Source organism: Dromiciops gliroides, chromosome 5, assembly GCF_019393635.1.
Source record: "Dromiciops gliroides isolate mDroGli1 chromosome 5, mDroGli1.pri, whole genome shotgun sequence".
Taxonomy (NCBI): domain Eukaryota; kingdom Metazoa; phylum Chordata; class Mammalia; order Microbiotheria; family Microbiotheriidae; genus Dromiciops; species Dromiciops gliroides.
The window spans coordinates 166108119-166130981 of record NC_057865.1 but is presented as its reverse complement, the minus strand read 5'-3'; the positions used below and the strand labels follow the sequence as shown (position 1 = coordinate 166130981).

Genomic DNA, 22863 nt, shown 5'->3' with positions numbered 1-22863 from the left:
TTTCATTCTCAAACCTAGGCTAGTAAAGTTAGTTATGAATTATTATTATGATCTTACCAGTTAAAGAATTTACTCATAGTATGATTTATTGGTTATTCAACTATACATAATTAAATTGCTACCCTCTTAAGCTACCCAAAATTTTATCCCTTCACTGTTTGAATATTTAAGTAAAGGTAATGATATTTTAACACAAAACATTTATTTTAGGACAGTGTTTAAAATGTGTGATAGAGCTAATCTTTTGCTTAGTAGTTAATCCTTAAACCCAAAGAAGATCTCAACACTAAGCATATATCCCAAAGCAGTCAATGATGAAAAGGTACCACTTTTACCAAAACATTTACTTTGTAGTAGCAAGGAACTAGAATGAAAAACCCTATTTATTGGAAATTACTAAATGTTATGGTAAATGAACATAATATAATATTAATTCACTACAAGAAATGATAAATATAATAAATACACATAAATATAGGAAGACTTACACAAACAACTGAAAACCAGGAAAGCATGAAAAATATACATGACTACAACAATGTAAATGGAAAAAATAACACAACAATCAAAACTGGATTCTACATGATTATAATGACCAAGTATGGCCCTAGAGAAGAGATATGAGAAGGAATTATCCCCTGCATTTTTGCAAAGGTTGGGGACTATGGGCACAGAACATTATCGTTTTTAATGTCTTGGTTAATTTTGTTGAATTGGGATTTTTTTCATTTTCTTTTTAATTCTTTATTATCAGAGATGGCTCCTTGCGTGAGGAGGAAATCGAGACTTTTGGGAAATATAGGTGATATTATTTAAAAGATAATAAAAAACCTCCCTTCTAATTTGAAAAAATATTTTGCCTCAATCCCAGAAATTTATAGTTTCTTATAATAATAAATTTAATATAGCTTATTTTTAAGTACTGCTACACAGTTATCGTCTAGACTGCTTAGAAAAATCCCAATATATCTTAAATGTTCATTAGAATTTTAGTTGGAACACTACAAAGGAGAATATCCAAACAAATCAGGATATATAAATGTAATGGAATTCTATTTCACCATAAGAATACATAGGTAGACTTGTATGAACTGACACAGGACTGAACCAAATTAACAATATATGTAAAGATTACAATAACAAATGAAAACAATAGAACTCTGATTAACTGCCAATGATTAATTTTGGCCTAAGAAACAGATGTTGAAACACATTTCCCTTCTCTCAGTAGAGAGGAGGACTATAGGTACAGAATACTACATGCTCTATCAGATGGATAGTTTTATTCATTTTGCTTAACTCTTTGTTACAAAGGAGGGAACCAATGAAAGGCAGCGATTAAAAAAGCAATGATCAAAAACCAGCAACTACCAAATGTGTTACATTATAACAACCTGAAACTTTTATTTCTTCCACAAGTTCTCACATTCTTGTTTTATGGAGGAATATAACAGGCACATCCAGTTTGACAGGATATATTCTATTAGCTGAGTATTTTAGTTATGAGCAGAAACAAGATGACTCCCAAATTTATCAAAATAATTAAAGTTAACACTTCAGATAATTTTTTTGTTTTTAATGTTTACTCTGCCTTTTGTACTAGATTAAAACTAGTTTTCTATAGATTTACACATCTCACACATATTTCCTAGATCCCAGCTCTCCAGTTGATTAACATCAACAAGCAAACCAAACTTCAAAAGCAGCAACTTCAAAGCACCCACCCCGCCCCAGAGCCAGTTAAAAGCTAATGTGCACAGTCCTGAGTGTTGTGTTTTATTTTTTAAATGCACTTTTAACACTTTATAATGAACATTTGATAAAGTATGCCATAACAAAAAACTTGAGAAGCAAGAACAGTTGGAAAAATTATCTTAAAGAAGTTTTCCCGTTTACTTAAACATTTTCTTGGTGTCCACTAAGTACTTAACCCTTTGGTGATAGGGGCATATCTATAAGTAATAGGTCTGATCCTACCTGGGATTTTTAGTAATGGAATAATTAAACCTTGAATATTCCTGGTCCACTGAGTTGCTGTGGTCTCAAATTAAAATGTATTTTATTCTGTTAAGTATTTGATTTTAAAATGCATATGTAAAACTCATTGCCCATTTGAATGACTTGATGTACAGACAAAGTAAATGTAATAAAGTATGACAACAAAGGTGGTAAATATGCTTTTTAAACTGAGGCAGCATGTTATCATGGAAAAAGCAGAATATTTAAGAGAACATTGGTTCGGGGCAGCTGGATGGCGCAGTGGATGGAGCACCGGCCCTGGAGTCAGGAGTGCCTGAGTTCAAATCCGGTCTCAGACACTTAACACTTACTAGCTGTGTGACTCTGGGTAAGTCACTTAACCCCAGTTGCCTCACTAAAAAAAAAAAAAGAGAGAGAGAACATTGGTTCAAATTCTTGATCTGTTTCTTGCTACCTGTGAGACTGGACAACTCACTTATTCTCTTTGTGCCTCGGTTTCCTGACCTATAAAGCCTCAGAAAGGAACTTTCAATTATAAATACAATAAATGCAAGTTAATTTCAATATAAAAGTAAATTAAATTTTCACTTTAATTACAGTCTTTTCAGCACTCTACATAATAGATAAAGCAAAGTCATACGGTATTGGTGCCATTTCATTTGACCGTTTAATAAAAACAGCTGATTATTGTTAAATATATGTATGTATATATACATATATATATATATAAAGCACCTTTGTGATATAGCTTGCTCACTATTTGCTTTCATCTTCTATTTCACTTAAAATTCTAAGAGAATAATTATCTGTATAGATCACAATCTTTGTATACCATAACCAAGTATTAATGGGTTTATATGCCCAAAGAAATGAATTCCCTTATAGATTCTGGTAACTAGCCTCTCCAAACTCAGCTAGCTTGGCCTGTAAACGGCTATCAGCAGACTGATACAAGAAGCTTTTCTAGAGTAACAAAACCTGACAGAGTTTGAACTCCATTGGTAAAACCCTCATTTCCATAGCTTAACAAGGCATCAATTTAGGACTTTAGTGAATAAACTTTTATAATGTTATTTATAACAATATTATAACATTAAGACAATCTGAGGGCAAGAAAGAGGCAGCATATAACAGGCAAGCCAAACCACTGCCTAGACCACCCACTCCTCTTAGACTCCAGGAGAGAAATCCCAAGACCACAAGCCCAAGAGCACTGAGAATAGTAGTCTCCTCCACTCCCACCTACCAGGCCACATAGACAGGAGCAACCCTTGTGGAGAAGGGATCTTCTATCCCCACCACCATTAATACCTTCAACGGGCAGATAAACACAAAAACCTTGGGAGAAGCTACTTTCCTAAGAGATTGAACAACTTGCCCAAAGTCAGAAGTAGTAAGAAACAGATCCAGAATATGAACCAAGTTTCTCTCAATAATCTTACTTTTCAAACTGTATCTATCCTTGGTGCTTAGCACAGTTTTATACATACTAAACATTTAATAAATGCTTTTTCATTCAACAGGGAAAGGCTGGGACCCTACATTTTAAAGACTTGGAAAATAAGCAATGGGAATGTTGAAAATGAAATTGTGGAAAATAAGAAAGGCAACTAAAAGATCTTTAGAATTTCACGGTAACTTACATATAGCAGCACGAGTCTCATTTTTCTCTAGTAGAGAACCCCCTGGCTAAAATAAATAATATAGTCACTGTTTGTCAAATATATATTACAAAGATAACTCTACCCTGACTGACAGGCTTATTTTCTTTTATCTACTTTGGCCTAAAAAGACTTCATATTTATTAAGTAACCGTTTGTAGTAAATCCTTTATGGAACTTTTTAAAAGGCTAAATAATGGCATTGGTAGTCTTCATGAAAGGGCTTCATCAGACTTACAGATGTGATAACTGATAAAAGTTAGAAGATAACCTTTAAGAGTTAGTGTAGCAGGGCAGCTAGGTGGTGCAGTGGATAGAGCACCGGCCCTGAATTCAGGAGTACCTGAGTTCAAATCCGGCCTCAGACACTTAACACTTACTAACTGTGTGACCCTGGGCAAGTCACTTAACCCTAATTGCCTCACTAAAAAAAAAAAAAAAAAAAGAGTTAGTGTAGCGATTTGGTCATTGTTGTAATCTTCATTCATAATGAAATTTTAAGATTGTCCTAAGTATTATAGTTAAATAGATGATTTTGAGATTAAAGTTCTTAAGAGTTTGATTTGCTGCCTTTCAAAAAAAAAAAAAAAGAGTTGGTGTAGCTGCAAAAACATTCACCCTGTGGCCAGTCTTATGTTCTATCTGTAACTAAAATGGGCCCCAGAAAATATATACACAAATACCATCAGGCTAATACCTGAAGCCTTTCCAACTTGATAGAAACTGCTGGAGCTATAGGATGTTGGTATATCCTATAACCCAGAGTCATATCATCAAGGCATGAAGCATCAGAGTAGGCTTTAGTTGAGGAAAATATGTAAAAAAAAAAAAACAAAAAACCCAACAACAGAAAGATTAAAACAGACTTCTGAAAGGTACTACAGAAAGCCAACTTACGGCATAAAGCAAAAAGGGGGCGGGGGGCATTAGAGAATTTAAGAAATTTAGTTCTTAATGAAGCTAAAAATATGAAATGGTAGACTATGCCAAAGCCATATTATTTTGGTCTTTGATTAACCAAAGTTTTATAATAAGAAAACCCTGGCAAGAAGACTGAAAATTCATTTTAGCTGTGACTTGTACAAACTAAAAATTAGCACAATACAGACTGAAAATTCTGAAGGAACAGGCAGCACTAGGACTAAGAAAACCTATTGCTTTTAGTTCTCCGTTTCCTCATTTCTCCAAAAATTTGTTTTAGAAATATCCTAATCCTTTTTGTCTCCATTTTACAACTAATTTGGCTAAAGAAATAGACAAATGTCTTCCTCCAGCAACATGATAGTAGGAAACGTAAAGGAAGGTGAAGTTGTTTTTGTCTGAACAAAATGAGAAAGTATCACAGCAATGTATTACAAATTTTCACTTTAAATCTTGATGTATTAGAGCAGAAATTATTTCAAAGATTCTCCTTTCAATAACTTCTAAAAATAATTCTTAACATACTCTCTCCCAACAGCTTTTTAAATACAAATGTTTTACAATTATTATTTATGTGAACTAATTGTATTAAGACAACAATATTTTTTGTCCACGTAATGATTAAAATCCCCCCATATTCCAACTACTCAAATGACAAAATACATTTAGACTTTACTATGTTTGCTGAAAATATGAGATGAAAGAATTATTATCTAGAGTTAACATTTTATAACAAGGCATAGATAAGAGAATAAAAAGGTTTTCTGCTTAGAAATGACTTTTTTAAAAAACAGATTTCCAGCAAAGTAAAAACTGTGTCCATAGTCTATCATATTCAACTCTTATTACTGCAAATGATAGACCAGTATTCTGACCCGGCTTACAAAGTAGCCGGGACCTGAAGTTAACAGCCATAATACCTAGTGGAAAACAGATTTGGGTGTCATTCCAAGGGCTAAATACAATCTATTCTCTCATGGTGTTATATCTTACTTTTTCCAAATTACCCATGTTGACAAAGTAACCAAAAGTATTATACAGACAAAATAAAACATGGGCTAGATGAGAGTACTATTAGGTGAATTTAGACACGGTTCAAGAGTCAAAGAACATTAAGGCCAACATAAAAGCTGTCTCTAGTGAAGTGCCACAAGACTTTATCCTTGGACCTATCCAGTTTACTACTTTTATCAATGCCTTGGATACAACCAAAGAAAGCATAATTACAAAATCTACACGTGACATATAACTAGAAAGGTGAGTTAATACAATAGGAAGAACCGAATATTCAAAGTTAACTCTATAGGACAGTGCATTGAATTAACACCAACAATATTATATTTAGTAAAGATTTGTGTAGAATGCTAGACTTCATTACCAAAAAAAAGTCAATTACACACAAATTCAGGGTAAAGAGACCTAGATTAGTAATTTTTTTTTTTGGTGGGGGGTGGGGTGGGAAGGAGCCTTTATTTTTGACTCTTGAATGACTTAATGAGTAAAGAGTATATTGCAACTTCGGTTCATGTAATTAGATACATTAATCCAGAATATCCAGAATCCAGAACAAAGAGGTGAAAAGATTTATATAATAGTAGTCTGCACTGATCAGCAGACATATGGAGTCCTGTGTTGAGCTCCAAGAATACTTTAATGAATGGCAAAGTGTGTGTGATTGGGGATGGGGGGTAGCATCCGGGATGATGAGGGGTCTGGAAACCATGTCCTACAAAGAGAAGATGCAAGAAGGCATAAGAGCTGTCTTCAAAAAGCTAATGGATTTTTTACTGACAAAGGATGAAATCTGTTCTGGGATGTACCAGAATGATGGACTGTGCTACTGTATATCACTATACTCTGTGTGTGCGTGTGCGCGCGCGTGTGTGCATAATCTGTACTAAATAATTCCAAAACGTGTGGGACCAATAAAGATGACCTCTAGGTCCCTTCCACCCTATGTTATATTATACCAGTTGTAGCAATTCTCTTTCCCTCAAATTAATATCATATGCCAAGAGAAAGGACAGTAAATAATTTTAAAGCAAGCACATACAACCAGAACAGAGAGCACATACCTGTTCAAGATCTGTATATAATTTATATACTTATACCACCTTAAAATTTAAGCTCCTAGAAAATAAGAATTAGCTTCATTAGTGCTCTATAGGGCAACATAATATTCTGGAAGCACTGTCAGCACTCAAAACCCAATGAGAACCTTTTCCAAAAGTAAGTATCAGTTCTCACAGGGCATAGGGTCTTTCATGTGCCTCTAGATACAGCTATAACAAATATTATTCAATTACATTCGAGTGAACTGGAGACATCTAAATACCATAGTGGATAGTGCTAGATTTGGTTTAAATCTTCCCTCAAACTGTCTCTAGTTGTATTACCCTGAGGAAATCACTTAACTTCTCTGGGTGCCTCCTATGTAAAATGGTGTTATAATAACATCACCTATCTCACAGGGCTTTTGTGAGGATCAAATGAGATTGAATATGGAAATGGCTTTACAGACCATAAAGTATTAAATAAATGCTGGAATATTTTTATAAGCTCAGCACCAACCACAGTCTACTGCATATCATAGGTACTTAATAAATGTGTCTTAAACTGAATTTATTCATTGTTAAGAATCAATTATGTGGCCCCACTTTTTTTTCACTTTTTAATATAAAAATTTTCATTCAAGTTCAAAATAGTACAAAATGTAGGCTCTGATTAAAAACTAATGAAATATAGCAATGATCTCTGATAAGGATCTGATATCCGAAACATACAGGCAACTGACAGAAATAAAGAAGACAAAAAGCCATTCTCCAATAGATAAGTGGTCAAAGGATATTAACATGCAGTTCTCAGAGATTTGCAAACTACTTTACAACTACGTGAAAGAAAGCTCCAAATCACTAATATCATAACCAACAAATTAGAAATTATGACAAAGAGAGGAACAATCAATGCTATAGAGGTTTCAGAAAAACAGGCACACTAATGCACTGTTAGTTGAGCTGTGAAATGGTCTAACCATTGGGAAAAGCAATTTGGAAACAAAGTGATTAAAAATGTCCATAACCTCACACCCAGAGATTCCATTTCTAAACATTTACCTCAAAGAGTAAATGATAAAGACAAAGGTTATTAAATATACTAAAATATTTATAGCAGCATTTTTTTTTAGTAATAGCAAAGAGCTGGAAACAAAATCCATTACTTGGAGGAATGGCTAATTAAGTAGTCATACACGAACATAACGGAATATTACTATACTGTAAGAAAATGTGAATATAATGAATACAAGGAAGCAGGGGAAGATTCCTTTGAAATAATGCAAAGTGAAATAAGCCAAAGCAGAAAAACAATATAGACAATGACTACAACAAAACAATCAAAAGTCAATACTGTAAAACTATAAATACCAAGCTTTGACGCCAGAAAGAAGGTATGTTTCTCTTCCTCCTTGCAAAGGCTAAGGTCTATAGCTGTGGAACACTGCACATTATGTCATACTTTTTAGAAAGTCTGTTAGTTTGGTTAAACTGGTTTTCCCCTCTTTTTCATTCTTTGCTGTAAGGGACTCTCTGGAAAGGGAGTAAAGGTGATAGAATGGAAAATGTAGGTGATACAAAAACAAAAGATAGCAATAAAAATTTTTAAAAACTAATTAAACCTAAAATATGACAATCGTTAAGTCACCCAAAATAAAATTATTTCCTACGATAAAATCTGTACGTGCATTTTTTGTTTCCTCTTTCAAAATTTACAAAAGTCCTGGACGTTCAAAGGCAACGGCTCATAGGTTCAGAGATTAGAGAGAAGAAACTTCTGGAACACAACTACATAAAATGTCTTCTTTTTAGATATGAGGAAACTGAGGCCCTGAGACGTTAAGTGCTTGGCCTACAGTCACGGATGTAGCAAGTGGTCTAAGTAGGATTTAAAATCTGGTCCTCCACTATTACATTGGTTGAAGCCTTATTTCTAAAACTACCTTGAATTTCCTCTAGCAACTATAGACAGTCTATACCTTTGGCTTTTATCCAGCTTCTCCCATTTACAATCCTTTTCTCATTAAAAACACTCATAGATATCTCTTGTGCTGCTTCAGTGGCATGGGGTCTACTCACGAAGCCACTTAAAAGCACAATTCTACTACTACAAACAATTGTGAGGAGAGGAAAGACCCCTCTTCTTCTAATAATACCTGTCTGCAATTGCACCTCCTGTTCATTGGTAACTCCTTTATTGCCTCTCTGCCCTCCCACCAAAAAATTAATTACTGCAGCAACAATGCCCACAGGTGATAGCTTGTTAATATTTTATAGCTCTGGGTATTAATGCAATGTTAAAATTCTGAGATCTGGACCCAAATTAAAGACTTTCCTGTACATATCAGGAGATAAGTATTATATCCCATCAGTTCTCCAGGATATATTCCTTTGGGATTTGAGAGGGGCTCCTCTAATACATTTTTTATAGTTGCCTACAAGTAATATGCTTAGCAAATTAAAGAATCTTTCAAGTCAATGTCAAGGTACTCTGAGAACAAAATTCATAAACCCAAACTACCTCTGTCCTTTAAGCAATTCTTTTCTGATTCTACCATTCTACTCTAAATTCCTTTATATTGTTTTTTTTTTTAGTGAGGCAATTGGGGTTAAGTGACTTGCCCAGGGTCACACAGCTAGTTAAGTATTAAGTGTCTGAGGCCAGATTTGAACTCAGGTACTCCTGACTCCAGGGCCGGTGCTCTATCCACTGCGCCATCTAGCTGCCCCTTTATATTGTGCCAGCATCTGACACTAACATGGATAATACAAAACAGAAATAATGAAGTAAATCTATGGTATCAAGTGCAGTAAGAAAGGAGAAAGGGGAAAAGCTATACAAAGAAAAATAAGAGCAAATAAGTAACAGTTAAAATAACAGAGAACAAAATGCTATTCCCCAATTTAAATGAGGGATTCAAAACTGAATAGAAATGGAAAAAATAAGCCTCAAAATAAAAACCACAATACTTGCCAGACTCTACAACAAACAAAATCTACTATAATTTTATATTCAAACATGAGTTCTTAAAAGTATGACATACTGAAAATTTCCTGGTCTTTTAAGGAATCACCTGCAATCAGCCCCTTTTCCATAAGTTTTTTTTTCAGTGGCATCGTGATTTAATATTTAAGTATGTGATCCAAAATACATTCTCAACTCCTGAGAAACATTTGAAAATCACCTGTTTTGTCTCTCAATATTCTGTAGCTCCCTGTGGTCCCTTTTCAGGTGTTTGGTCAAAGACGTAAAGTATTCTTTTAACAGGTTCTGGAAAGGCTGTTGCTTCTCTGGGCTGATTATTTCACTAGGAGGAAAACTCAAGTTAAACTTCTCTGCAGCACCTTTCACTTTCCTTGGTACCAATCCAGCAATATCATCCCCACAATGCCGGCAAAAGCTAATCACCACTGACACATGAGTGTGGGATTCACGATCAGCATTAATAATGTTTTTCAGTTGTTCATAGATTAAGGACAGACCTTCTTTGTCAGTGAAAATCCCCACTATGGTCAATTCTGCAATGAAACGCAAGTCAGTTCTTAGTTTGGTAATGTTAGGAGTCTTCTCCTCTTTTCTTGCTTCAAAATGTTTTTTCCAAACCTGAAGCAGAGATGGGGCAAAGTCAGCATAGCGCTGATGAAAGAGAGAGCACAAGTGCACAGCACAGTTCACATCAGAAATTTTCAGCTTAGCTTCCACAATAGAAGCAACAGCTTCTGCAATGTATTTGCTTAAATTGAGGCCATTAAAATCATGGGACAAGGAGTCTCTCTGTTGCTCCGTAATAGTTTTCAATTTCTTGACAAAAGCTGTATTTTTCTTCAAACTTGAGTCCAATCTGCTAAAGAAATTTTCTTCTGGTCGGTTGTCTGGTGCATTTTGGTTTCTGCTTCTTAGTTCCTTCCTTGCTTGATGTCGTTCCCATGCTTCCTGATGAAGCTGATGAGATTCTTCTTTCTCTCTATATAAAAACAAAACAAAAAAATTTCTGTTTGAGTGAGTCCTTTATAAACCATACATCATAAAAACAGCGTGCTCATAATCCAAGCCCAGAACCTAAAGCAGAAGTTACTTAACTAAAATGGTAGTATGACCTTTATTTAACCACCAAGGCACTTGCATTAAAGTTGGTATTCTTTCCAAAAATATAAATGTTAATGTTCACTATTTTGAACATTTTGAGAATTGTTTTATGTGATCAAATAGAAAATATATTCATTTTATCTACTCATGGCACCAATTTGGGATGATAAGGTATTGTAAAAAAACAAATTAAATTCAAAATGATCTTAAGTTGGGAAAGTGGATAGGTAAAGCCAAATGAAATAAAACAGGGACAATTATTAAAAAATATAAAATATCTCTGAAGGAAAACTCTTGGCTTCAAGGGTTGGATTAGATAACCTTCCAGGTTCTTTTAATCTATAATCCTTAGGGGCAGCTGAGTGGCACAGTGGATACAGCACCAGCCCTGGATTCAGGAGCACTGAGTTCAAATTGGGCCTCAGACATTTGACACTTAGTAGCTGTGTGACCCTGGGCAAGTCACTTAACCCCAACTGCCTCACAAAAAAAATAAAAATAAAAATAAAAATCTATAATCCTATGACTAGGTTTGTTAAAAATCATGGGCAAGACCATTTTCCTCCACAAAGTCCTACCTCAATGCCTCTTCATGGCATAGTTAGGTAATCCTAGGTTCCTAAAGGCTATGCAAGCCAAGTACAACATCTGTCAAATGAGGAATAAGTGTGTTTTTTTAAAATCCACAAAATCTTCAATAAAATAGACAAAAGTGAGGACTCAAGCTAAATTTAAGCCAACAATATGCTACTATAGTCAAAAAGTAACAAACTAAAAAGATGAATCAATAAAAGCATAGAAACCATACACCCTCTATTACACGGTGGTCAAAGTGTTTAAAGTAATTTGGTTGATTTGAAATGCCCCAAATCTGAAAGCAGACAGAAAATCTGGAAAGGAACCACAGTATGGCAATAGAAATTATTAAAAGTCCTACCATGCTAACACAGATTAATGAAGTGACTTTTATCAGAAGCAGTACAATGGAAAGACAAGAACACTGCCTGAGTTGGACGTCTAGAACTACTGTTTACTACCTGCATGACCACTGAGACTTGGTTTCTTCATCTATAAAATAAGGCATTTGGACCAGAGGATCTCTAAAATCCTTTCCAGATGTAAATTCTATGATCAAGTAATACCCTTAAGAAACAAAGCATAAGGCAAACATATCCTTTGTTGAATGCATAATTTTTAAAATTTGCCTTTCACCTGAGTTAAAGACATTTATACTCCCAAAAGAGTTTTTAAAAAATAGCTATGTGCCATTAATAATACAAAGAAAACTGAAACATAAAATTCAGGAAAACCTTGGGAATCAAGATTTTGAATATTCTTAGGCCAACTACTGCTGCTTTGAGTCCAGGGGATAGCCTGCCTGTTGAAGAAAGGTGCAAGAAAGGTTCTGGAGGTTTCTACTTGATAGAATTTAAAAAACTAGAAGTACAGCAGAAAATAAACTGCTTTACAAAGTGTGCAGTTGTCCACAATAGTTTTTCCTAGTCCTCATCTATATTCAGAGATCTCTAAAACTTATAACCTGGAAGCTTCTGATACTATTACCTTTCCCCTCCTACTAGATAAACTCCCCTTCCTAAGCCTCAAAGCATTCTCTTAGTCCTCCTTGCCCATTTGATTCCTCTGTTGCTATTTATCTCCTCCACATCATCATCAGAGTAGGAACTCCCCCAGTTCTGTCTTTGGGTCTCTTCTCTATGTTCTCCCAGTAATCTTACTCATTCCCATGGCTTCAATGACTTCTCTCAGTGCCTACTGCATATCTTCACCTAGATGTCTCACTTGTAATTCAAACAGGTCCAAACCCAAGTTCATCTTTTTCTTTAAAGCAGCTCCTCCTGCTGACTTCATCATTTCTGTAGGCATTGACACTATTCATAGTCTTCCTTTCGGTAACCTCATGGTAAATTCTTTTGACTTTTCCCTCCTTCCTTGTCCCTAAGATTCATTCAAATGCTGATCCCAGCTCTAGATAACAACCTCTCCTCTCCATTTCCACAGCCAAGGACCCAGTTTAGAATATTCAATTTTTTTCTATTGGTCTGATTAGAATAGCTTCCTAACAGCTGTTTCCCCTCCTATGCACCTTCATACCATTACTAGGAGAACTTTTGTCAAGTAAAGATCTATCTAGTTGTATCGTTCCCCTGCTCAAGAATGCCCAGCGCTTCCCACTGCCTACCAGTTCAATTTCCTTTGCCTGACATTCAAGGACCATCACAACCTCAACTCACCCTAACTTTCTAGGCTTATCTTATATTACTTCCCTTTATGCATGTTATACTCTAGCTAAAAGAGTTAAATTTGCCCCACCAAACATCTACTGTAGTGATGTATTTGTGCCCACTTCCCATCCTTATCTACTGGCTAGTAACAAACTTTCCACTAACAATTCTCATAGCTTTCCATTTTGAAACTAAACCCCAAATGACGTGGTATCTCAACTACCTAGACTTAGCCCTCTACTATAAGCACCTTGAAGGCAGGGACGATTACAGAATGTAAACCTGGAACTTAGCCAAGTATTCTAAAAGTTTGCTCTATTGATTTCATTGATTTTGAAAGCTACTCTAGAATTAATGATCTGTCAAACGTGGCTCCAATTCAAAAGCTAAAGTCAAATCTTACTCTGAAGAAAATAATTTCATTTTTTAAAACCTTGTTACTCCCCCAAAAAGAAAATTAGAAAAAAATCTGGAAACACAAGTATTTTATTTCTACAGTCCATTGACCTCTAAGGTCCCCTTGCTTCTCTGAATCTGATTCTATACAGAAATAAGACACTCCTTACTTCAGTTGAGCAGCTGCTTCTTCTTGCTGACGTTTCACCTGCTCTTCTTGCTTCTTTCTCTCTTCCTCTTCGAGCTTCTTCTTTTCTTCCTCTTCTCGTCTTTTTAATTCTTCCTCAGCTTTCACCTTCTCTTCCTCTTTTTTCTTCCGCTCCTTGTCCTCTTTTTTTCGTTTGTCTTCCTCCAATTTTTTCTTCTTATCCTCAGGCACTTTAACTACCTCTCTCTTGGTGCTAAGTTTGACATCATCTTTTGTTTTTTCTCTGCTATTTACTGGGCGCCTTTCACTGCACTCCTTTTCTTTGTTATTTAATAAAGATTCTTTCTCTTCCATACTTGCTGGCTTTTTACGCTCAGCTGGCATTATGTTATCCAGGACAATCTGCAAAAATATAAGAACATCAGTATTACATGTCTGTTAATCTAATGCTTTCTCCTTAACAATTTGTATGCCTTTATTTCCTAAAAAGGAATTACAACTTGACAGCCTATTAAAATTAAATAAATATTACTCAATTTGTGTAAAACTAAAGTACAAGTTCCTGTGACAATTTTTAGTCCTTCCATCACTAATATTTTACCTGCCTTTCAAAATTTTAAAATATTTTTCTTCATGCAAATATTTCATAAACCTTTACAAAGCTAGCTTACACAATATTCCTCAGAAGTATATTATACAGAGTACTTAGGTGGTGCAGTGGGGGCAGCTAGGTAGCACAGTGGATAAAGGACCAGCCCAGGATTCAGGAGGACCTGAGTTCAAATCCAGTCTCAGACAATTAACACTTACTAGCTGTGTGACTTTGGGCAAGTCACTTAAGCCTCATTACCCCACCATTAAAAAAAAGTATATTATACATCCAGAAAACAAAGTACAGATGGTTTGTCCAGCATTATATGGAACCTTGAAAAGACAAAAAGATTTCCTACCTTTTACTTCACTGATGTAACCAATAAATCATACTAATGTAACGATTGGAATAACGCCACCTGCTGGATACTTACTGTAGAAGAGTTCTGCCCATGAAGGGAAGGTCTTTGAGGGCAAGACCAGGAGTCAGGAAGTGACGCGGACTAGTGGGAGGAGGAAGGAAGAGACTGGTGCTCAGTCTCGGGCTCTTTCCTTTGGACTCTGGTGGAGAGCGGAGCTAGAAATGTGCTCTCCCTTTAATAGATAGGAATCTAGGCCTTTCTCTCTCTCTTTATCAAATTCTTGTTTTCCTTAATAAACGCTTAAAGGTCTAACTCTTGCTAAAGCTTATAATTTATTGGCGACCACTCATTAGATATTTTAGACAGACTAGCTAGAATTTTACCCCTTAACAGATGGCTGACCACGAAGAGGAAAGCTAAACCTGTCTTCTGATCTTCTGGTTGGGTAAGAAATTTCCCCTACCCTTTAAACTGCTAAGTACTGGCGCACTGGCTGTGTTTTCCCTTTAAATTTTTTCGAATGGACCTTTTAAACTCCCTAATTACCCTATTTTTGATTTTAGTCTGTTTAACCAGACAAATGGGAGATAAGATCATGTTAATGCTTTGTTTTTGTGGATTTTCTATTTTTCTTTTTATTTTTGTTAAAAGAGCCAGCAACTTACTCACACAAGGAAATATCTCTCCCTCTCCCAACCATGCTTTTTCAGAGAAACCTGAAGAGATTCCCGCAGCTTTTCCCAGTTCTAACACTAATTGTTGCTCTAATTTTGCATGCCTGGAGGCAATGACCCACCCTCTAGAAGCTTTTAATCCCCTAGCACCTGGAGGCAAAGTGGGGGAAGAGGAATCCAGGCCTGAGTTCAAAATCAAGTCTGATTCAAATTGCTCTGGTCCCTCCCCTCCTCTCCAGACCCCACCCTCTACTCCTCCCATGGCCAAGCCCATTGCTTCCCTGGCCTGGGAAGTCCAGAGAACTGATGCGCATGCTCAACTTTCTCTAACTACATTTGCAGCTTCAGGCTCAGCCCTTTCCCAGCCTGGCTGTGCTTCTGAGACAACCTTAGAAAGCCCTTTAAATTCCAGATATGCTCGTTTTGTTCATAATTTTGCTAACCTGCTTTTGTCTTTAATTAGTAATCTTATAAAGCATTTGTATGGTGAAAAGACTGACAGACAATATAGAGGGGTTAAAGAAGAAAAACTTAAGCTGAATAAGAATGACAATCATCACCATAGTTCAAGACTCCGCTTCTTTTGCCATGGAAGGGTATATATTGTACAGAAATGTAGAAGTAAGCAGCAAGGTATTGATATGAGTATTGGGGATTTTAGATACCGGAATCAAAAGTGTTCTGAATTCATTCAGAGTATTAATGTCAGTTCAGAGGTTACATAGGATTTCTATGCTATTACATATACATTTTGAAATTAATGGTATGGGTTTATTTTCGTAGAGATTTTCCTGCTTTTGAGATTGTGTTTTATACTTAGTTTTTAAAACAAGGAGAATATTTGTAAAAGCTTTTTATAGTCATGTGATCAGGTTTATATTTTATAATACTCTTGTTAATATTAAGTTCATATTCATTTAGATTTCCTTAGTTTGAATTTCATTGTCTTTTATTGTTCCATGTGTATTTTCTTCTATTCATTTGTCTATCTAATTTTGAAACATTGCAAGATGGTTTCGATTTCATAATACAATGTTAATTCTAGGAGTATTGTGCTCCCATGTTCTGAGTTGTTTGTTTTTGTTATTTTTTCTCAACTGATTATTTGATCAAACTCTTTAAAGCATTTCCCTGGCAAATTGGTTGCCATGGCAAGTGTAAAGAAGTATTATTTTTAATAAGCATATTCCAAAAAAAAAAAAAAGAGGGGAACATTTGTAAAAGTTTTCTTTTTTCAAAAAAAAAAAAGTTCTTTGAGATTCTGTTGTGCTTTAACTTGTATTTAAGTATGTTCTGATTTTTCACAAAAGTAATTGTATACTAAGTAAAAAAAAAGGGGTATTATTTGAAATTGTTGCATAATTATATATTGTGTTCTGAGTCAAGATGTATTCACATTTTTTGCAATCATTTATTATCCTCAATTTTTAAATCCATATGAGACTTGGATTATGGGAACTTATCATTTAAGACATTAATTGCCTTTATTCTGAGTTATCAGATGCCAGTTGGCCAAGATGCCATCCAATCACAAGAGGAATACATGCAAGAGCAGACACTGAACTGTCACATGAGGGGAGACATGCATGAAGTCAAGGTATGGCCGAGGGAACGGCTTTTGACAAATGTTGAGGTTGGATTCTCTTGGTTTAATATTTTATTTTATTTTTCCCCACAATATTGTACAGATGGCTGGAAGTATTCATCCCACCCATCTCACTTCTACACCTGGCTTCCATGCTCCCTCCTATATGCCTGATGCCATGGACATCTCAGTCCCATGCATCTGATTAAGTCTGACTCAGTTTCTTCCAATATGTTCGGTGGCATGGACATATATTCCATCCACCTATTTTAAGCCTGGCATACTGTATGGGCAGTACATATTGCTCAAGTGTGGGAATGCTCATATCCCATCATTTCTCTGTTCTTTTATGGTAACCCCCATAATTATCTCAGGTGTCATGATAAATACAGTGTTGAATTTGGCCTTGACACCTGTTACCAATTATATTAGATTTTTTAATTTCTCATAATGGCATGAGGATAATTAGGCAGATGATGCAAAAAGTGATGAAACAAAGATAAAAAATTATTTTAAAAAATTAATATCAGAGCAATTGTCTTCTCAATTACCCTCCATAAGGGGGGACTATAGTAATATTATAATTTTAAAGAATGTTTCAATTTTTGTTTTATTATATGTTTCATGTGTAACAACTAAGATTCTGAATTCCCTTAGACATGTTTTTGAGAACTTTCATTGTTGGATTTGATTATTGACAAAGCTATTTTAAAGTTGTATTAAGCTCAATTTTGTAGGAAATTTCCTGGCTGATTACCAGTATCCACACATCAACCCCTGAAAAGACTTCCATTCCACGACTACACCTAGAGGACATCTGAGAAAAGAGTTTCAGAGACTTTAAATGAACAGTTTTGTTTTGTTTTGGTTTGGTTTTTCTCTTTTCTTTTTCTGTTATAATATACACCATCTGTAATATGTATTCTCTGCAGAGGCCCTCCCTTTGCAAGACCAATGTCAAAGCGTCGGTTCATGAGGACAAAAAATCACCCCTCTGGACAAAACTTTCCTCTCTTCCTTTTCTATATTGTTGTTCACATATTATTAGTTAGCAATAGTTATTATATTCTTTTTACTGTTCCATCAAGGAAACATTTTGTTTCTTGAGGAACAACAGGGGGGACTGTAACGATTGGAATAACGCCACCTGCTGGATACTTACTGTAGAAGAGTTCTGCCCATGAAGGGAAGGTCTTTGAGGGCAAGACCAGGAGTCAGGAAGTGACGCGGACTAGTGGGAGGAGGAAGGAAGAGACTGGTGCTCAGTCTCGGGCTCTTTCCTTTGGACTCTGGTGGAGAGCGGAGCTAGAAATGTGCTCTCCCTTTAATAGATAGGAATCTAGGCCTTTCTCTCTCTCTTTATCAAATTCTTGTTTTCCTTAATAAACGCTTAAAGGTCTAACTCTTGCTAAAGCTTATAATTTATTGGCGACCACTCATTAGATATTTTAGACAGACTAGCTAGAATTTTACCCCTTAACACTAACTAGTACGAGAAAAACTGATCTGAGTAAAACATTAAAACTAAATTTCTCCAAGCATCAGAATAAAGAAACTTTTCATGAAGTAGAATAATTTTTTTCAGTTGATACTCTTAACCTGGCATCTAGGAATTTGTCTATTTTTTTTTTTTAGTATTTCAATAACTATTTCAATATAATTGGTTTTTCCTTTGTAATCCTATGTATTTTTATGCATTTAACAACATTGTTGAGAAAGTGGTCCAAGACACAAAAAAGGTTAAGAACTTCTGTTTTAAATATTTCATGGTTAAATTTAGAAAGGTGAGAGCAGGGTGAAATGACTATAACGTGAAGGCAAAAGTCTATCCATAAGATATACTTATGACATTGAGAGGCAGCTTGGTATAATAGATAAAGAGACTGCCTCAGAGTCAGGAAGAAGACCCCAGGAAGCCCCAGGTTTGAGTTCTGCATAGGACAAATAATGGCTTTGTGATTCTAGGAAAGTTCATCTTTCAGTGCCCAGGCAACCATTCAAAGTGAAAGCCAAATTCAGGTGCTTATTTTTACAAACACAAGAAAAAAATGCAAAGATGTATTTAAGGAAGAATAACATTACAAATTTTCTTAAAATGTGCCGTAAAAGTTGCACATGGAGTTTTTAAAGTGTTTTAAAATACAGACTGAAAAATAATGCAAATTATTTATCCAAGAAATGTTTCAATAAATGCTTGTGACATTAATTACGACTTTATGTTCTTCAAGAATTACTGCAGGGGGCAGCTAGGTGGCACAATGGATAAAACACCAACCCTGAATTCAGGAGTACCTGAGTTCAAATCTGGCCTCAGACACTTGATACTTACTAGCTGTGTGACCCTGGGCAAGTCACTTAACCCCCACTGACCCGCCAAAAAAAAAAAGAAAGAATTACTGCAGTGATTGAGGGCCACTTGAGGTAAATGTTGATATCATTTGCCAGATATATTCATTTCTTCATGCTCCTCTCATTCTTTCCTTTTTCTCCCACCTTTCTTGGTCTACATAGCCTAGCAGAGGTAAGTCTTCTAAATCCAGAATCATAATTTACTGTTTTGTATTTTAATTACTTTAAATATATATGCATAGATGTAAATGTACCAAATTAGTAACATTTAAATATCTGGAAATGTAGTTGTCAATTCTTATAATTCTAGCAAATAACAGCTTTAACATATATTTTTTGCTGTTGTCATTGTTGTTTTGGTGAGGCAAATGGGGTTAAGTGACTTGCCCAGGGTCACACAGCCAGTGTTAAGTGTCTAAGGCCGAATTTGAACTCAGGTCCTCCTGAATCCAGGGCCAGTGCTCTATCCACTGCTCCACCTAGCTGCCCCTAACATATAGTTTTAATAGGTGGTTCTAACACACTGCTCTACTGCATACAACGATATTCAGGGCTCTGACATCAGAGTGAGAGTTAAGTTCTGAATATGGTTCCTAATTTTATAATAAACTAAACTCAGTAAGCAATAAGTTTTGTGCTTGTTTCAATAAAATGTAACAACTGTCTGACACCTGGGTATAAGATGGAACTAGAGAACACAGACATTTAAGAGTTTCATTTTGGGGCCTCAGACACTTGACACTTACTAGCTGTGTGACCCTGGGCAAGTCACTTAACCCCCATTGCCCTGCCCACCCCCCAAAAAAGTTTCATTTTGTTCAAATTAAAGCATTTAAAAAATATTATTTCTACACTATTCACAAAATTAGAAATACCCTCCAGCCTCTGTGGATGATTTAGAGGAGGACAAAGGCAACAATTGCTGAAATGAGAAGATATTTGATACTGCACCAATGAAGGAGCACCCATACAATCTACTGATAATAGATCAATTGCTACTTTGAAGCAAATAGCAATGTCAACATAGAATTTAGTGTTAAGAATTCTAATTTTGCCTTAGGTACAAACCACTGCAATTTTCAGATGAGTAGCAAGGGACAGAGATATTAAAAGTTTAACATGTTTAGTTAAGAAGATTAAATCTATAAGTTATTTTTCTTCTTAAAAAATAAAATAAAATCGGGGTAGCTAGGTGACAGTGCATAAAGCATCGGCCCTGGATTCAGGAGGACCTGATTTCAAATCCGGCCTCAGACACTTGACACTTACTAGCTGTGTGACCCTGGGCAAGTCACTTAACCCTCACTGCCCCGCGAAAGAAGAAATAAATAATAATAAAATCTATTAATTACAAATCTATCAGTTGCAAAAATAAAATCTATTAATTACAATCTATCAGTTACAAAAATAAAATCTATCAATGACATAAAGAAAAATAGTTTATGCTTCAAAAGCTTTGCAAACTAGATGCACGTTTGTAGAATATTAGAAATAGAACAGTTTCTCTCTTAAATCTTTGATCTTAACATAGAACCAACTCTCTCTATGCCTAGAAAGACACCACTCTGTATAAACTACTGGAGCCCAAAAAAAGACGTTTGTTTTTGTGTATGTATCCTCAGGGCTCAGCACAGTGGTTGCCACATAATGCCATTTAATAAAAAACATTTTCCTTCATCTGTCCTACTGCTGAAAGTTAATATTCAAAATGAGTCGTCAGCAAATTTACCTACTACAAAAAGTTGAGATAAAAGCACAATTTTCTATATAAATCAGATGGTCTACAGATTTTTTTAAACATAGTCAAACTTTATTATCACTGGAAGGAATCTTAGAAATCAACTAGTCAAACTCCTTCAATTTTAGCTCAGGAAATAGAGACCCAGGGAAGTTTAAAATTACTAAAACCAGTTAAAGGTACAGTACCACAACTAAAACCTAAGTCTCCTGACTTCCCATCCAGTGCTCTTCCCACTATACCAATTTATCTCCGATATTTAGAAAGACAAATTTTTAAAAGCTCACTTGATCTAAACCAAATGTTGTTTGAACATTTTAGCTAAAAAGTTCAACCACATACTACATTACTTTTGATATAAAGCAGAAATTCTTTATTTTAAAATTCTATAATTCACTACTTAGATCAGGTATAAATGCCAGAAAAGTTTACATTAAGTATTAAAAACAATGGAGATAGAAATGTTAAATCTTTTTATTGAAGCCATAGAATGATCCTGAAAATAAAACTGCATTGTCTGAGCACTCTCCATTCACAAAGGTAGTTCAGAACAGTGGAAAGAGCATTGGAATTGAAGTTGGGACATGGGTTCAATTTCTGCCTATGCTTCTACTCATGGGATACATGTGACAACCTCTTGGGGCCTCAGTTTCCTATAAAGGCTTGAATTAAATGACTGTTCTTTCTCTAAATCTATGATCCAGGTACCACTACTATCCATTGTCACCCATAAATGTACTTGGTACTTGATTTCTATTTGAAATGAAAGGGTTTCCATTTGTTGTAAGAAGGTAGCCTAAAGTAATGGAAAAAGCATTGGTTTGGAATCAGAGGGCATGAATTCAAGTCTCAGCTCAGAGATACTTAACTAGCTAGTTGTGTGACCCTGAGCAACGTCACTTAACTTCTCTGTGCCTCGGTTTCCTCATCTGTAAAATGGGGATAATTCTCACATGAGGAAAGCACTTCAAAACATTTTTTTTAGTGAGGCAATTGGGGTTAAGTGACTTGCCCAGGGTCACACAGCTAGTAAGTGTTAAGTGTCTGAGGCCGGATTTGAACTCAGGTACTCCTGAATTCAGGGCCGGTGCTCTATACACTGCGCCACCTAGCTGCCTCACTTGAAAACATTTTAAAAGCACCGTATCAAAGTGAGCTATTATGAACTGTGGGTAGGGAAGTCTTGGAACATATTGATTAACATTGGGAAGTTGTTATTTAGCTAGCAGTGCCCCAACTGCACAAAACAACACACTACCTACTTTCCTAGAATGAACAAAGAGAATATGATAGGTATCATTTTCCTTTTGAGAGGCAACATATGGATTACAGGTTAAAATATTAAATAAGTGCTCTGAGAAATACTCTTTAAGTCAGTAAGAGAATATTGGTTTACCATGTTTTTTAAGGTTCCACGAGTCTAAGGGTATTATTGTTCCCAAGCCCAACAAATCTGCTTCCTGTCTATAATTTTTATCATTTAAAGACCAACAGCAGTCAAAATAGTTTATTTAAAAGGGATTGTGTATGTGTGTGTAAGTTTCACCAAAGTTTACTGCAATATGAAGGTCTGCAGAATAATATTAATCTAAGTTAACCCAAAACTCCAACTTATCAGAAGAAAAAAGCCATAGTAGATCAAAAAAGGGTGAGTACTAGATTTACTTTCGGTTCTCGAGTTATTATGTATATCTCACTTCTTCCCTGCCCTCACAGGCCCAGGAAGCTCAAAGATAAGGCAGGAGACAGAGAATGAGTCTTCTTGGACAGATAACTTCCCTGGTCCTGCTGCGGCAGCCCTGATCCTACAAGTCCGGTGGGGACCCGTGGGAGGGCAAGGTGAACGAGGGAGCCCGCCCGCCCGCCTGCCAGAGGGGATCTAAAGAAGTTAAGCCCAAATGACATTTGCACAGGACCCTCCGCACACCGCAGTCCCGGTCCCACGCCCGCCGGCTCCCCACAGCCCCAGCTCACGGCTCTCCCAGCTCCTCCTCTCAGACCTGCCCCGTGCTTAGCCCGGCAAACTTTCCTTCCCTTTCCCTCTCCTCCCTAACACCTCCATTTACTCGTGGCCCCG

The 22863-nt window shown here is 35.8% G+C and overlaps 1 protein-coding gene across 6 annotated transcripts in view; it reads right to left on the bottom strand.

Moving 5' to 3' along the window:
• The window catches only part of UPF2 (UPF2 regulator of nonsense mediated mRNA decay), a 201291-nt gene that overhangs the window by 177802 nt on the left and 626 nt on the right, over positions 1–22863 (bottom strand). For all 6 annotated transcript variants that reach the window (XM_043966392.1, XM_043966388.1, XM_043966394.1 and 3 more), the window contains exons 2-3: positions 13510–13889; positions 9799–10578 (exon numbers count right to left, since the gene is read on the bottom strand). In XM_043966392.1, the coding sequence (XP_043822327.1) occupies positions 9799–10578; positions 13510–13871 (1142 nt within the window). In that variant the 5' untranslated portion in view covers positions 13872–13889. The remainder of the gene's footprint in view (positions 1–9798; positions 10579–13509; positions 13890–22863) is intronic.